This window comes from Canis aureus, chromosome 28, assembly GCF_053574225.1.
Source record: "Canis aureus isolate CA01 chromosome 28, VMU_Caureus_v.1.0, whole genome shotgun sequence".
In the NCBI taxonomy this organism is placed as follows: Eukaryota; Metazoa; Chordata; class Mammalia; order Carnivora; family Canidae; genus Canis; species Canis aureus.
Genome location: NC_135638.1, coordinates 10,287,649 through 10,305,994, shown reverse-complemented (window position 1 = coordinate 10,305,994; position 18,346 = coordinate 10,287,649). Strand labels below are relative to the sequence as shown.

The following is an 18,346-nucleotide window of genomic DNA, read 5'->3' as shown; positions in this document are numbered from 1 at the left end:
CAGTGTCACAGGTGAGACAAAGAGCGACTGAGGAGCTCATTAATCATGGCTTTCCTCTTACTGATTACAGAAAAACAAGAAATTCAGTTCAGTTCTGCTAAAATAGAATTAAAGAAATTCTTTTACAACAACACATAATCCTTGAATTTCCTGAAAGAACATCTTTGAGTCATGACTGAAGTCAAGTATGATTCCCTCCAGGAGTTTTCTTTAAATAATTTTATTAGTAAACTAGGGTAAACAATATTTTAACAAGGAGATTGTACAATGATCTTCACAGGTAATGTTTCTATGAATATACCATTTTGGCTTAGATGAAAGCAAGCAAATAAAAAGATGAATTACTTCATCTAATTCTCTCCCACAAAAGAATTTAAATAACATCACTTAAATTACCATATTATGTACTGCTTTCATAAATCCATATACAAAATAAAAGCAGAAAGAATAATAGTTTGAAAGAACTTGTATTTATCTTATTAATACACAGTGGTAAAAAATTTTTACAGTATATGTGTGATATTATAATAAAGTTGTGTGACTCTTTTTTAAGATATTAGAACTTGTATTTCCAAATAAGTGTTAGCCTTTCTCAAACCTTTTGGAAATAAGGTGGAATAAAAATGTACAAATGAAAAGTGAATGACGTTGCCAGCTCACCATACACAATCTTATAACACTTCTATTGTTCAAGCTGTTTCTATTCCCTTTTTAAAATTACTTTCAAAGTCTGTGACATATTCTTTTAAATGAATGTAATGATGACAAATGCTCATTTTTTGTTAGTCTTTTATTTTTTATTTTTGGAACAATAAAAAAGATATTTATTTCCAAGTCTAGTAAGTATTGGGAGTCTATGGAATTATATTTAGAAGTCTATTCATCACAAAGAAATCTTAACTTGAGAGCTAAAAAAACCTGCAAGTCTTAAACAGAATGCCAGTCTAGACTTGACAGATATGGGGTTTGGTTTTCTGGGGGGAAGATTTTTTTCAGTGGGCTAAGAGTGGTACAATGTGAAGGAGTGGGCATGTTAGCAGTACATTCTTTCCATTGTCTTCTATCTAAAGAGATAAAGCAAGAGAAGGGAAGAAGTAAAGATGGTGGAGAAGTAGGGTGACCCTAAAATTGCCTCCTACCTTGAAAACAGCTAGATAAATATGAAATTTTTCTGAACAGCTAAGAAATCAATCAGAAATCTTCAAAACAGAGCTGCATATCTACAAACAGAGAAAACCACCCATGAAGGTTGGAAGAATTCACCCCAAAAGAATGAGCAGAAACAAAGGCCAGAGATTTAAGCAATATGGCTATAAATAAGATGTCTGAACTAGAATTTAAAACAATTATAAGAATGCTATTCTGGCTTGAAAAAAGCATAGAAGACACTAGAGAAGCCCTTACTGCAGAGATAAAAGAGCTAAAATTTAGTCAGGCTGAAATTAAAAATGATATAACCAAGATGCAATCCCAAATGGATGCCATAACAATGAGGATGGATGAAACAGAGGATGAATCTGTGATATACAAGATAAAATTATGGAAAATAATGAAGCTGAAAAGAATAAAACAAAGGTAGACTTATGGAATTAAGCAACTTACTAAAATGGAGTAACATTCATATCATAGGAGTCCCAGGAGATGAAGAGAAAGAAAAAGGGACAGAAAATTTATTTGAGCAAATTATAGCTGAAACCATCCCTAATCTGAGGAAGGACACAGACATCAAATTCCAAGAAATATAGAAAACTCCCATTAAATTCAACAAAAATCAGTCATCACCAAGGCATATCAGTCAAATTCACAAAATACACAGACAAGAAAAGAAGCTGAAAGCAATAAGGCGGGGTGGGGGGGGGGGGGGCGCGGGGAATGTCTTTACCTACAAGGGAAGCCAGATCAGGTTGATAGCAGATCTGTTCACAGAAATGTGGCAGGCCAGAAGAGAGGGGCATATTCAATGTGCTGAGTGGGAAAAATATGCAGCCAAGAATACTTTATCCAACAAGGCTGTCATTTAGAATAGAAGGAGAGGTGGGGGGGAAGGGGGACGAGGAATTGAATAGGAGAGATAAAAGTTTCTCAGACAAACAAAAACTAAAGGAGTTCATAAACTAAACTAGCCCTGCAAGAAATATTAATGAAGAGTCTTTGAGTGGGGAAAAGCCTAAAAGCAACAAAAGACAGGAAAGAGAACATCAGCAAAAACACCAATTTTACAGGTAACACAATGGTACTAAATTCACATATTTCAATAAACACTCTGAATGTAAATGGACAAAATGGTCTAATCAAAACACGTACTATATCAGAATGGATAAAAACCAAGATTCATCTATATGCTGCCTACCAAGAGACTCATTTTAAACCTAAGAACATCTGCAGATGGAAAGTGAGCAGATGGAGAACCATCTATCATGCTAATGGATGTCAAAAGAAAGCTGAAGTAGCCGTACTTATATCAGACAAACTAGATTTTACTTATTTTTTGAATATTTATTTATTTTAGAGGGAGAACATGGAGGAAAGGGAAAGGATAAGAGAATCTTAAGCAGACACTGGGCTGAGTGGGGAGCCCAATGCAGGGCTTGATCTCATGACCCTGAAATCACAACCTGAGCAGAAACCAATAGTCAGACATTCAGCCAACTATGCCACCCAGGTGCCCCCAGACAAACTAGCTTTTAAAGCAAACACTGTAACAAGAGATGAAGATAGGCATTATATCATCATTAAGGGGACTACCCATCAAGAATATCTAACAGTTGAACATATTTATGCCCCCAACTTGGGAGCATCCAAATATATAAAACAAATTATTAACAAATATAAAGAAACTCATTGATAACAATACAATAATAGTAGGGGACTTTAATACCCCACTTACATCAATGGATCTAAGCAGAAAATCAATATGGAAATAATGGCTTTGAATGATACACTGGACCAGATGGAAGTAACAGATATACTTAGAACATTCTATCCTGGCCAACAGCCTGCAGAGCAACATGCCTAAGTTTTATTATGACTACTGCGACTCTCACTTCACCCATGACTCTCCATCTGTGAGGAAGACACACTGCAGTGGTAGGAAACACAAAGAGAATGTGAAAGACTACTATCAGAAATGGATGGAAGAGCAGGCTCAGAGCCTGATCAACAAACTTCTGCATTTCAACAAGGAAAGATACCTCCTACTCCATTCTCTGCTCTACCTCCTGCAGGGGCAATGATCCCACCTTCCCCCCCGCCCCAGTCTCCCGGGTCTTCCTCACCCTGGTATGATGCCAGCCCCCCTATGGGGGACCCTCCCATGATGCCAATGATGGGCCCTCCTCCTCTTGGGATGATGCCAGTGGGACCTGCTCCTGGAATGAGGCCACCTATGGGAGGCCACATGCCAATGATGCCTGGGCCTGCAATGATGAGACTTCCTGCCGATCCCATGATGGTGCCCACTCGGCCAGGAATGACTCAACCAGACAGATAAGGAGAGACAGGAACCTCTTTATATTCATTTTATATTACTTGTTCTACTTCACCAGGAGATCATGGTGCTGTGACTCTGGGTGTTTTTTAACAGAATGACAAGGAAGACTTGCTTCCCCTTCCTATCAAAGAGAAAATAGTTTTTGCAGGGGAGTAATGGGATCAAAAAAAGGGCAATTTTCATTTGTATTGTAAAATGTGAAAATAAAATTGTCAACTGTTCTGGTTAAAAAAAAAAAAAAAGAAGAAGAAGAACATTCTATCCTAAGGCAGCAGAATACACATTCTTTTCTAGAACACATGGGACATTCTCCAGAACAGATCACATACTATGTCACAAATCACCTCCCAACAAGTGCAGAAAGATCAAGATCATACTATGTGTATTTCCAACACAACACTATGAAATTGCAGTCAACCACAAGAAAAAAAATGGAAAGAACACAAATATATGGAGGCTAAAGAACATCCTACCAAAGAATGAATAGGTTAAGCAGGAGATTAAAGACAAAATAAAAAAATACATGGAAACAAATGAAAATGAAAACTTGTCAGTCCAAAGCCTTTGGGATGCAACAAAAGTGGTCATAAGAGGGAAGTATATAGCAATACAGGCCTACCTCCAGAGGCAAGAAAAGTCTCAAATACACAACCTAACTGTACACCTAAAGGACCTAGAAAAGGAGCAACAAATAAGACCTAAAGTGGGCAGAAGGGAAATAATAAAGATTAGAACAGGAATAAACATATAAAACAAAATAGTAGAACAGATCACAGAAACTAAGAGCTGTTTCTTTGAAAGGATTAATAAAATTGGTAAACCCCTAGCCAGATTTACCAAAAATAAAAAAGAAAGAACTCAAATAAATAAAAACATGAACGAAAGTGGAGAGATCACAGAAATACAAATGATTATAAGAACATATTATGAAAAGTTATATGCCAACAAACTGGGCAATCTGGAAGAAATGGACAAATTCCTAGAAACTTACAAACAACCAACACTGAAACAGGAAGAAATAGAAAAATTTGAACAGACTCATACCCAGCAAAGCAATTGAATCGGTAATAAAAAATCTCCCCACAGACAAAAGGCCTGGGCGGGCTGGCTTCCCGGGGCAATTCTACCAGACATTCAAAGAAGAGTTAATACCTATTCTTCTCAAACTGTTCCAAAAAGTACGAATGAAGGGAGAACATCCAAGCTCATTCTACAAGGCAATATTACCTTGATTCCAAAACCAAAGACTCCACTGAAAAGGAGAATTACAGGCCAATATTCCTGATGAACATGGATGCAAAAATTCTCAATAAAATACTGGCAAATCAAATTCAACAGTACATTAAAGAATTATTCACCACAATCAAGTGAAATTTATTCCTGGGCTGCCCAGCTGATACAATATTTGCAAGTCAATCAATGTGATAAACCGTGTTAATACAGTAAGAATAAGAACCATATGATCCTGCATTTGACAAAATACTATGGATAAAGACCCTCAACAAAGTAGGAATTGATGGAACCTACCTCAACATCAGAAGAGCCATAGTTGAAAGACCAACAGCTAATATCATCCTCAATCGGGAAAAACTGAGAGCTTTTCCCCTACAGTCAGGAATAAGACAAGGATGTCTACCCCACCATTACTATTTAACATAGTACTGGAAGTCTTAACCTCAGTAATCAGATGACAAAAAGAAATAAAAGGCATCCAAATTAGCAAGGTGAAACCAAACCTTCATTATTTGCAGATGACATGATACTCTATGTAGAAAACCAAAAGACTCTACCAAAAATTGCTGGAACTAATACCTGAATTCAGCAAAGTTGCATGTTATAAAACCAGACACATGAAAAAAATGCTCAGCATCACTCATCATCAGGGAAATACAAATCAAAACCACAATGATATACCTCCTCACACCAGTCAGAATGGCTAAAAATTAACAACTCAGAAAACAATGGATGTCCTTGAATATGCAGAGAAAGGAGAACCCTCTCGCAATATTGGTTGAAAGGCAAAGTTGTCCAGTCACTCTGGAAAACAATATGGAGTTTCCCGAAAGTGTTAAGAATAGAATTACCCTACCATCCAGCAATTGCGCTACTAGATATTTACCCATAGGATACAAAAATACAGATTCAAAGGGATGCATGCACCCCAATGTTTGTAGCAATATTATCAACAATAGCCAAAGTATGGACAAAGAAAAGGTGGCATATACATATGACGGAATTTTATTCAGCCATCAAAAAGAATGAAATCTTGCCATTTGCAATGATATGGATGAAGCTAGAATGTATTATGCTAAGCAAGATGTCAGAGAAAGATGAATACCATATGATTTCACTTACATATGGAATTTAATAAAAAAATTTTAAGAAACAAAGCAGATTAACTATGGGAAGGGGGACGGGTAAACAAACCTTAAGAGACTCAAAGATAGAGAACAAACTCGGTGTTCATGGAGGGAAGTGGGAGAAGGGGATGGGCTAGTCATTAAATTCTACTCCTGGAACCGATATTGTGCTTTATGTTAACTAGAATTTGATAAAAAGTTAAAAAAGAAAGAAAGAAAGAAAGAAAGAAAGAAAGAAAGAAAGAAAGAAAGAAAGAAAGAAAGAAAGAAAGAAAGAAAGAAAGAAGAGGAAGGAAGGAAGGAAGGAAGGAAGGAAGGAAGGAAGGAAGGAAGGAAGGAAGGAAGGAAGGAAGGAAGAAAAGAAAGAAAGAGGAAAGAAAGAAAAGAAAGAACAAAAGCTATTCAAATATAGAGACACATCATATCTTGATTTCTATTGTCAGGATTATAAGTTAAAATGCAAATATTATTCCCATTCCCATTCACAATAATAACTCTGAAATAGAGGAACCAAATAGATTTTCTGAAAGCAGTCAAGGAGTTTCTCAATTGACTTTTTCTAAACTCATACAGCTAATACAATACCACAATTTTGGGGTAAATCTTCCCTAAGACAGTACCTATAATATTTTAGGTAATTATGGAGAATGCAATAGCCAAGTGGAGAGAAACATAGCATCTTTTTTATAATTTATTTCATTTGCAAGTAAATCATTCATTCATTACAATTAGTAGTAGTTGTATTATACTGCACAGAAGCTGTCCACGTGAAACAGCCTAATGAAAATAGACTTTGCTTTCTTATTTTTTAAAAAATAGTGATATTATTTTGGCTTTTCATTCTATGTGGAATATTTCTGGGACCCAATATAAGATTTTTTTCTCATGTGAAGAATCTTCTTCATTCCTTTAAAAATAAACTATTGTATTAACTGCTCAGCTTCTCTCTGATTGGGTCAGTGCATAATAGCTCTAGAAAATGTTCTTTTCATTCAGTAGCATCAATGAATGGACCAGGATGTCGAATAACTTGAGATATAAATACACAAATTTAAGCAAAATAAAAATTTTAATGGCAAATGATAAAAATAAATGTAAATATATGAAAAAAGCAAGATGTAACTGAACTTCTCTGCCTCTAATATACTTCCACCCACTGAAACTTTTGCTGCCTGATAGTGCTTTAATTCAAATACTTTTTGATAGTGCTTTAATTCAAATACTTCTGTATAGGAGGTTGAATTTTTAGTTCACCCCAAGGTCTTCATGGAACAGAGAGAAGAAAAACAATCACCAAATTATTGTTATTCTATGCCAGCAAAATGACTCTCATTACTATAGATTATGAAGAGGAAAAAATTAGACATGCTGATCATTTAACATTATCTTAACTAGTGTTGTTTTGTGATAGCACTTTCACCAGCCGCAACAGTAGTAATAACTACATTTCTTCACCATGTGCCAGACTCCATTCAGTGTTCTTTTTTTTTTTAATTTTTTTTTTTTTATTTATTTATGATAGTCACAGAGAGAGAGAGCGAGAGCGAGAGCGAGAGAGAGAGAGAGGCAGAGACACAGGCAGAGGGAGAAGCAGGCTCCATGCACCGGGAGCCCGACGTGGGATTCGATCCCGGGTCTCCAGGATCGCGCCCTGGGCCAAAGGCAGGCGCTAAACCGCTGCGCCACCCAGGGATCCCTCCATTCAGTGTTCTATACAAACATATGTCACATATATAACATCCTATGAAGAGGAAACCACTATTATTCTCATTTTACAGATGAAAAAATTGAGGTGCAGAATGGTTGAATTATATTTATCAAACAAAATTTTTCATAAGAAAGATCATCTGTCACGCAAAGACAAAATTGCACTATATATGTATGAATAAAACAGATACACTCAAGGGGTGCCTACATGGCTCAGTCAGTCAAGTTATCAACTCTTGATTTTGGCTCAGGTTGGGATCTTAGGGTTGTGAGACTGAGCCCCATGTTGAGCTCTAAGCTGGGCCTGGAACTTGCTTGAGACTCTCTCTCTCTCCTCTGCCCTTACCCCTCTCTATAAATAAATAAACAAAACAGAAATATTTAATATAAACATCCCACCAGATTAACTCAGATTAACTGGACTACAGGCCCTATGCTCATCTGAAATCTTGCCATAGACAAAGCAATTCACTATTTCCAAGCAAACTTCAATTTACACTGGGAGATTATATACCCACATTGAATAATAATTCGAATGGACAAATACACATTAAGGAAGTATACTGTTTACATGTTAAAAGGATTAAGTACTTAAATAGAATTTTAATTAGGATACTTGAGAAAGAATAATTTTTACTGGCAGGAATTGAATAAATATATTTGTTGAAAACAAGGAAGGGATCACAGCCTGCCTTTTAATTAATTTACAACTCAAAAGACAAATTCTTGTGGGCCTTGATTGTATTATTTGTTGGAAGAATTGTTAGATGGTTCTAATTGATTGCATGTAACTCATTACTTTATAACATTCACCAATTACTGAATTCCTAATATTAAGAATTATTCACTCATTGTGTTTAAAATTGAGTTATGAGGTTAAAGCTGCATTGTTCAAGTGTTAAAAATTAATCCAAGTTGGGAATATTAAATGAGAGGTTGCATTGTAAAACCACAGAGCAGTAATATGTTGAATTTTTCATTTCTCTTGCAATAAATGTTTAGTTTTTTCACAAATGATAATATTGAGGTTATGAATAAATGGTACACAAAATAGACATAAAGCAACTAACTAATAATTTTAAGTGGTAGGTGTTAACTGCTGTTTTTGACAAAAATTTTTACTTTCCACAGGAATTCAAGAAGGAGGAAGATGATTCAAATCTGAAATATTTATAGAAGGATTCCTAGCAGACAGGGAAGGTGAGAGGAACATAATGAGCAATCATTAAGCACTGGTGAGAAGAGAGGAATCTGGATCACAAATCATAATGGAAAAACACAAAAGTTTTTTGCATGCACATACAGCTTAAAAACATTGTTTTTTTTTAATGATCAAGCATTATCCCTAATCTATAATTATCACTAACCTATCATTAGTCAAAAATTTTGCTTTTATACTGGACTGATAGGAAAGAGCAATTGTATTGTTGTATTATTAATTGAGGTTTATGTTACACATAGATTTAGTAAAGAGCATGCTGATTATTCCTATTATGTGTTTTGTGGTTACTATGTCTTACCCTAAAGTCTCATTTCATTTCTTTTTTTTTAAGGATTTTATTTATTTATTTTAGAGAGCAGAGAGCCCTACACAGGGCTAGATCCCAGGACCCCAGGATCATGACCTGAGATTAAGGCACGCGCTTAACCAACGGAGCCACCCAGGAGATGCCCCCATTTCTTTTTATAATCATATAATTTTGGATCTTTATGTGTAAAATTCAAAAGTTATATCGGTTTTTGAGAAGAAATGGGAAAAATGTTAAATGCTCTTGTCATTTCCGGATTCTTTATGAAACTACATATATCATCTTTGAGTAAGTAGCTATAATTTTTTAACTTGATTTTTTAGGGTCTTTTTGAGCACAGTAAGTAATTTTGCAAAAATAGACATGAGTGGGAACAGAACGATTTGCCAAATAAAATTTAATATTTTTGACCATTTACAGAAAGTAATTTTAAATGAAACAGATTTTCATCCCATAAAGCCATTGATCATAGGAAAAGAAGCATAGAAGCAGAACAAGAAAAGGTGTTATAGATTAATTTCTGTATCACAAGAAGCTACAGGGAATTTCAGAGTAAGTGTAAAATCACAATATTTTAAACAAAAGGCCCTTTTACATGTGCCTTAATTTCAAAAATGTCTTTGAAAGCTTTGGAAACTTCATTGTCATTGATTAATTGAATTGCAGAATTAAAGAGGTTATATGTTTTATAGATTTCCTTTTATGTACAATTTAAATCAGAGTTTCATTCATCAAACCTTATAAACAGATACAGCAAATAATTAAAGATCTGCTTCTCTTTTGTCTGAATTCTCATTGTTGCCCTCCATCTCTAAGCCAATGTTTAACTCTCTCCAAGCTCCACACATGATCCTTAGACAAGGGACCAGTCGGTGGGACTCCAGTCAGTGCATGCACTAGAAGGGACTTGTGATGTCCCCAGATGGAATGTCTGCAGGTGAAGGCACAAGTGCCATGGCAAGGATAGCCAAGGTAGCACCATGGGAAAGAGTGCAGGGATGAAATCAGGGCTGGGAATAAAGAAACAGGTTGCCCAAGAGTTTCCCCGGTTTCTTAAGTTGTTAGATATGTTAACCATACAACCTGTCAACAAGAACAAAGCAAACATGCTACATTCAAGAAGACAGTGTGTGTGTATCTGTGTCTCTGTGCATCTTCTTAGTACATAATAGTAGAAATATGTGTATCTTGAGATATATAGATACATACACATATACAACTGTGTGCACGTATACACACATATATGTATTTATACATACAATTTCTTTCATTGTTCCTAAAATAGAACATGGACTTATTATATCTACAAATTGTTTCTCCCTGGATAACTTTTTGAGATAAGCTGAAGAACTTATACTTGGGCATACCAATTTTCCCAACAAAAAAAGCAACAATCAAAGAAAAAGACTAATAGCAGAGTTCTTTCTTCCCAAATTTTATTTAAACTCAAGTTAGTTAACATATAGTGTAGTACTAGTTTCAGGAGTAGATTTAGTGATTCATCACTTACATATAACATCCACTGCTCATCACAAGTGACCTCCTTAATGCTCATGATCCATTCAGCCTATCCCCTCACCCTCTCCCTCTGGTAACCACCAATTTGTTCTCTAAAGCCAAGAGTCTCTTATGGTTTCCCTCCTTCTCTGTTTCTATCTTACTTTATTTTTCCTTCTCTTTCCCTATGCTAATCTGTTTTGTTTCTTAAATGCCACATAGGAGTGAAATTATATGGAACTTGTCTTTGACTGACTTATTTCACTTAGTATAATCACTCTACTTCCATCCATGTCATTGCAAATGACAAGATTTCATTCTTTTCAATGGCTAAATAATATTCCATTGTATATATGTATACCACCTTTACTTTATCCATTTATCAGTCAATGTACTTTTGGGCTCTTTCCATATTTGGCTATTGTTGATAATGCTGCTGTAAACATTGGAGTGCATATGCCTCTTCAAATCTGTATTTTTGTATCCTTTGGGTAAATACCTAGTAGTGCAATTGCTGGATTGTAGAGTAATTCTATTTTGTTTTTTTTTTTTTTAAGATTTTATTTATTTATTTGAGAGATAGTGGGTAAGAGAACACAAATAGGGTGAGGGGCCAAGGGGGAGGGAGAAAGAGAAGCACACTCCCCAATGAGTAGAGAGCCCACTGCAGGACTCAATCCTGGGACTCCAGGATCATGACCTAAACCAAAGGCAGCTTAAACAACTGAGTCACCCAGGTGCCCCTATTTTTAGTTTTTTAAGGAAAAAACAAAAAACAAAAAAAGGGGGGAACAGTCACTGTTTTCCAGAGTGGCTGTACCAGTTTGCATTCCCACCAACAATGCAAGAGGGTTCTCCTTTCTCTGCATCCTTATCAATATCTGTTGTTTATGTTGCTAATCTGGCCATTCTGACAAGTGTGAGGTAATATCTAATGGTAGTTTTGATTTGTATTTCCCTCATGATGAGTGATGCTGAGCATTTTTCATGTCTGTTGGCCATCTGAATGTCTTCTTTGGAAAAGTGTCTATTGATGTCTTCTGCCAATTTCTTAACTGGATTATTTGTTTATTGTATGTTGAGTTTGATAAGTATTTTAGATTTTGTATACTACCCTTTATCAGATATGTCATGTGCAAATATCTTCTTTCATTCTGTCAGAAGCCTTTTTGTTTTGGTGATTGTATCCTTTGCTGTGCAGAACCTTTATCTTGATGGAGACCCAATAGTTCATTTTTGCTTTTGCTTCCCTTGTTTCAGGAGATGTGTCTAGTAAGAGTTGCTATAGCCAAAGTCAAAGAGGCTGCTGCCTGTGTTCTCCTCTAGCAGTTTGATGGTTTCCTTCTCACATGTAGGTCTTTCATCCACGTTGCATTTATTTTTCTATACAGTGTAAAAAAAGTGATTCAGTTTAATTCTTTCACATGTCACTGTCCAGTTTTCCCAACACCATTTGTGGAAGAGACTCTTTTTTCTATTGGATAGTCTTTCCTGCTTTGTTGAAGATTAGTTGGCCATTATAGTCATACGTCCATTTCTGTGTTCTCTGTTCTGTTCCATTATCTATATGCCTGTCTTTGCGCCGGTACCTTACTGTCTTGATGACTACAGCTTGGTAATACAGCTTGAAGTCCAAAATTGTGATGCCTCTGACTTTGCTTTTGCTTTTTCAACATTACTTTTGCTATTTGGGGTCTTTTTATGGTTCCATACAAATTTCAGATTTGTTTGTTCTAGCTCTGTGACAAATGCTGGTGGTATTTTGATAGGAATTGCACTGAATGTGTAGATTACTTTGGGTAGTATAGACATTTTAACAGTATTTGTTCTTCCAATCCATGAGCATGGGATGTTCTTCTATTGCTTTGTGTCATCTTCAATATCTTTCATACGTATTCTATAGTTTTCATTTTACCTCTTTGGTTAAGTTTATTCTAGGTATCGTTTGGGTTTTGGTGCAATTGTAAATGGGATAATTCCTTGATTTCTCTTTCTGCTACTGCATTATTGGTTTATAGAATTGCAACAGATTTCTGTATCTTGATTTTATATCCTGTGACTTTACTGAATTCAATGGTAGAGTTTTAAAAAGAACTTCAGCATAAAATTATCTCCTATAGAAATATAGAATTATTTTTATGTGTGGAAGAATTTATGATATGATTTAAAAACCATCTGGAATTCTAAACTGAATGCATCATGGAAGTATGGTGGTATTCTCATCTCTTTTTTTTTCAAAAAATATAATATTAATTTTCTGCTATTACTTTGGATCATAAAAAAAGAACACCTGATTTTTTTCAAATGGAATGATGCATGCAAATAATTGGCAATATTTACCTATTTCTTTTTTCTTTGTATTGAACTTTGTTTCAATGTTCTGAAATTTCTGAAACATTAACTCTCAATCAGAAATGCATATGATGTATATGTTTAAAATATTTTGGAAAATGAGAGAGAAGGAAATGAATAAGCAAAAGAGAATGGCAGGGTGTTGATAGCTATTAAGCTGAGGGATGAGTATATGGGAGTTTATTGCGTGATTCTCTCAGCTTTTGTGTGTTTGGAAATCTCCAAAATAATTTTTTTAATCTGGTAAAGATTTTTTCATTAAATGGTTTCCACTTAAAACTACAGATTTCAAAACCTAACAATAACCACAAAACAAATGATCCACAAACATTTTTCCTTCCAATTTTTACACTACACTGTCATCATTTGTCTATTCATACTATTAAACTTGAATGGTCATTTGACCTCACATTTCTGAGGTCGCTCTTCTGATTTAGCTTACTGGCTAGAGATCTGCAAGATTGTCTCTTACCATCTCCTGCAGCCTTCCTGACAAGACTTTGAAGATATACACAACAACACATACATGAATTTACATGAAAATGTCTCAATATCAGAGCCATTATCTGCTTCCAAGAATTTGAGTCCTCTTTCAGTTTCTTAGCAAGATGGGCATTCTCCCCTTAAGCCAAGTAAACTTGTAAGCAACATGAGAAAAATAAAACCAAATTCAAAGACAGAACCAGCTCTGCTTTGTCCTGGATGGTTCAGGATGGTAACTTATGCAGTGAAGCAAGTCATTGCCATTGGTGGATATTCTTGCTGCCACCAGCCACTTTGCAGACACAGCCTCAGTGGTAAAGCCCATATTGTCTCCTGGTGAACTAACTATGCTTGAGCTGTTATGGTGTTATTTAGCAGACTTCACTATAGTTGACCATTTGATTGGACCAGAGGTAAGCACTATGCTTGATCTTAGAATATTAGTCTCCATGGAGCCCATGGTAATGGCTTATTCTAAATTTAAAGATACTCTGAAAGAATGGATAGTAGATTTTGTAGGTTAGCTAAATTGGTAACATAATGTAATCCAAAATTTATCCCATGAGCAAAAGCATATCAGAACTTGGCTCCAAAATTTTGTCACAATTTGAAAAGAAAGTTGGCATAAAGCATTTTAGTCAGCTTTCTGAAAACAACTGTTGATTCTCTTGACAATCTCCTCATATCTTGTCAGGTTCTAGAATGGCTTGGTGGAATGTATTTGCTAACACCAACAATCAGTGCTGTAAAAAGTATGTAAATCAGAACAATATTCCTTAAAGTGCCAGCTTATAAATGCAACAAAAACAAGGCATCTACAATCAGATTTATCAATATTAATTCACAATGTCCCAAGGTATCAGTGTGACTCACATAGTGTTTTTATGCCTTCAGTTTTCCACAGGGAGATATTAATAGTGATACCACATTCACGGACATTTTCCCAAGACTCAGGCTTTTTCCATCTCAGCAGCCTCCTTCTCAGACTTCTCAACAACCTAGTTCCTGATTCCACTAATTTTCTCTTTTTCCAGTCCCAGATCCCTTATATATATTTTTAATGCCCAGAGTTTTTAATGTTTGCATGAAATTATCACATTCAGTTTTTGTATAATTATTCATATAAAACATGGTATATAGATCAAAGAAGATGACAGCACTATTTCATTCTGCAGTTTACTAACAATTCTTTGAGTATTGTCTTTGGTTTGGAGCCACACACTTAAAAATGAACATTTTTTTAAATGAAGGATATACTGTGAAAATCCATTATAATGACAAAGTGACCCAGAATCACATTACATAAGTAGCAACTGGAAAGAAAAAAAAAGAGGGGAAGGGGGATAAAGGACCAGAAAATGAGAAGATTTGGGCTGTAGTTAAGAAAAGGATAGAAAAGGGAGCAATGGGGTGGAAATAACAGATATAGATTTGGACTCAATTGAAAGAAAGAAGTAACAAGATCTGTTAAAATAAAATGTGATGCCCCAGGAGACAAGCATATTCCATCACTGAAGGTGTTTAAGAAAAAATGAGATAAGCATCTGTCTGGAAAACTTCATACTATTTGTCTGAATGACTTCTAAAGTCTCTTCCAGTTGTAAAAGCCTCTAAGCTTTTCTTCCATTCTGAAATTACTAAATAGAATTCTCTACTGTGAACAGGACTGGCCGTGGGCTTCTTTTATAACAGTAGTGACGAAACATCAGTCCCTCCAAATCTTAATGTTCTCCAAACATTAAAAATGTTGCTAGAACATTTTATGTAGGTTTTACTTATTGTTTGTTAAAATCTCAAAAAAAAAAAGACATTTTTAACTCAAAGTAGTTGAATGCTTATTATTTTCCCATGTTAATAAGCTCTTCAATAAAGTATGTTTCTAACATATTAAAACATTTCCATCCTCTGGTATATAGTCTTAACATATTTCATAGGAATGAACTACCAATTGCATATTTAATTCCAAGGAAAGAGGAGGGTTAATTTGTGCCAGTGTTCTTTTAGGCTACTCTTACAGCCTTGATGAAGAGCATGATGGTTAAGAACACCATCTTTAGCACTGAACAGATGTGGGTCCTTTTTCAGGCTGTCCCAATGACTTAACTATGCATACCTCTGCCAGCCAACCTTCCTGTCTGAGTCTCTGTTTCTTCATCTGTGAATATAGATACCATCACTGCCTATCTGTATTATTATTGTAAATTAAGTAACACGTGCGAAGTATCTATCATAGTATGTGACATATAGTGATCATTCAATAAATATGAGCTGCTGTTATTGCTTCTGCTGTCAAGAAAATTCTGTCATTACAGCAACATGGATGGACCTTGAGAGCATTATGCTACATGAAATAAGGCAGATGGAGAAAGACAAATGCTGTATGATCTCACTTATAGATGGACTCTAAAAAAAAAAACCAACTCATGGAAACAGAGAACAGATGGGTAGTTGCCCAAGGGGGTGAGGGCAGGGACCAGGGGCAAACGGATGAACGTTGTCAAAAGTACAAACTTGGGGCAGCTTGGGTGGCTCAGCAGTTTAGCGCTGCCTTCAGCCCAGGGCCTGATCCTGGAGACCAGGGATCGAGTCCCACATCGGGCTCCCTACATGGAGCCTGCTCCTCCCTCTGCTTGTGTCTCTGCCTTTCTCTCTCTCTGTGTCTCTCATGAAAAAATAAATAAAATCTTTAAAAAACAAAACAAACAAAAAAGTACATACTTATAAATAAGTCCTGGGGATATAACTATAGTTAATATTACTGTACAGTATATTTGCTAGTTGCATCTTGTCAGTTCAAATGAAAAAATGAACACTAAAGGTCATATTTCCCCCAGGTGTGGCTGGACCAGCCAAGGAATGTATAGGAATGTAACCCTAGTAGCTTGCAAGTAGTTAATCAGCACTACTCTAAAGATATGATCACCAGATGTACCTAATGAAATCTTTAACATAGCAAATAATTATATTTTTCAGATTTCAAGTTTCTTAAGATGGAGAGGACCTCTGGGGAACCGGACAAAGTGGCACCAGAGCACCTGCTAGCATTAATCATGGGTCTCCAATCAACGGTGTCCACCCTCTCAGGTGAACACTGCCCTAAATTTTTGCCCTTTAAAACCCTCACTTGCAAGCCATTGGGGAGTTCAGGACTTTAAAGGATTAGCTCCCCATTCTCCTGGGTAGTGCCACACCAATAAATAGCTTGTCTCTCTTCATTGCAAAAGCTTGCTATCCATTTTTATTGGCTTGCTGTGAATCAGGTGGACAAACTCTCATTTGGTGAAGCTACACTAAGAGAACCTGTCTTAAGAGTTCTCATCACACACAAAAGAATTGTAAGTCTGAGAGGTGATAAATGTTAATTATACATACTGTAATCATTTTGCAAACATATACCTATGTCAAATCATTATGTTGCATAATACAATGTTATATGTCATTTATATCTCAATAAAACTGGAAAAAATATCATGGCTAATTTTCAGACATTGAAATAACAACTAGAAGGAGGGAGAGGAAGAAGAGGAGAAATAGAAGTAAGAGGGGCAGAAGAAAATTTATCTTATCCCACATAATAAATCAAAATGATAACCCAATGCTAATGACTTGACTTCATATTTTAATAGCTCCTTCACTCTCCTTGTAACATGAGTATTTTTTACAGAAATAGCTAAAGTTTTTTAAGCTTTTGGTTGAAACAAACCAACAAAAAGACCTAAACTAACTCATTAAGTTTTATGCTGTTAGTATTATTTTTCAATTCAGTAACTATATTTTCCTGTTCATTGAGTCATGGACCAACATATAAAAATATTCATGGAAGACAGTACTCAGACCAAAAACACAGTGTGTAAAAGCTCACGCAAAACATTTGTAAAACTCTAAAATCAATTGTGAATCCTAAAAACTCTTTTAGTTTGTTCAAAGAGAGAGAAAAACTAAGAATATAGCATCATTACTTTCAAGTAAAAACGTAGGATGTATTTAAAAATTATTCTCACAAGTCTCAGGAAGATAGTTCAATAGATCTGTGAAGAAATACAGGGGACTCCGTGGCCATGGATGACAGCACAGCACAGTTAGGGGCCTGGGTCTTGGACATGGAAAGGCCTTGGTCAAATTCCACCTCCACCACTTTCTAGGCTGCATAAAATTGGGCAAGTCGTCAACATTTCTTATTCTTAGATTTATTTTCTATAAAATGAGGGTAACAATAGCCCCTGTCTGCTAGAATTCTGATAATGCATAAGTGCTTAGCAAAGTACCTGTCCATGGCAATTATTCACTAATAAGATTACCAAAATTAAGGTCTCTTAAGCAAGATAGATGGCCACTCTACTGGCTTATTCCAGGATAAGCAAGAAACAATTCCTATTTCAAAAGAGCTTTACTGAGGATTCCTAGGAAGTTTCCATGATCTGACGGTCCATAAAGCAAAGCAGAGGGAAAAGAAACCCCTAGAGAAAAATTGCCTCTAGCACAAAAACGCCTAGTTCCAGCTCTGCATTTTATTAACACATTGGGAGAAATTTGAAGTAATCTGGTAACATAGTTCTTAAAATGGGATTTTTCTCACATCATTTCAATAGTACCTTTCAACACTCAAGTAAACATATCCATTTGGAACCTAGTCTACCACAAAGAGCAAATCAGGAGGGAACATAGTTTTTTCGTGTTGTCAATCCAAGTCATCACATGAGAATATGTCAGTAATAATCAAAAGGTACCATGAATATAAAAATTATCATTTTAGAGACAGTTATTTGAACAGTTTCATGCTGTTTGTCAGAATCAGAAATTGATTCTTCCAGAAAACTAGAGAATAAAATAAACGAGCTCCCTTCACAGTTGATGATGTGGAATGGGGAAAGAGAGGTGCAATTTGTTCATTAAACACATTGAAACTTAAAAACTTTGCAAAAATGTTA

The 18,346-nt window shown here is 35.6% G+C and overlaps 1 protein-coding gene and 1 pseudogene across 12 annotated transcripts in view; both read left to right on the top strand.

Annotated features, from left to right (window-relative positions):
* Positions 1-16,886, top strand: part of LOC144300407 (uncharacterized) — a 29,472-nt gene extending 12,586 nt beyond the window's left edge. For 6 of the 12 annotated variants that reach the window (XR_013367014.1, XR_013367020.1, XR_013367016.1 and 3 more), the window contains 3 exons: positions 8,689-8,757; positions 9,132-9,374; positions 16,392-16,886. Coding sequence is in view for 1 of the 12 variants with exons in the window: in XM_077876395.1 (XP_077732521.1) it covers positions 8,689-8,722 (34 nt within the window). In the remaining 11 variants the exon portion in view is untranslated. Of the gene's footprint in view, positions 1-8,688; positions 8,758-9,110; positions 9,375-16,391 lie in introns of all 12 variants that reach the window. The other 6 variants (XR_013367015.1, XR_013367017.1, XR_013367013.1 and 3 more) reach the window with 2 other exon arrangements.
* LOC144300177 (U1 small nuclear ribonucleoprotein C pseudogene) lies at positions 2,992-3,764 on the top strand (annotated as a pseudogene).
* Positions 16,887-18,346: the final 1,460 nt, after the last annotated feature.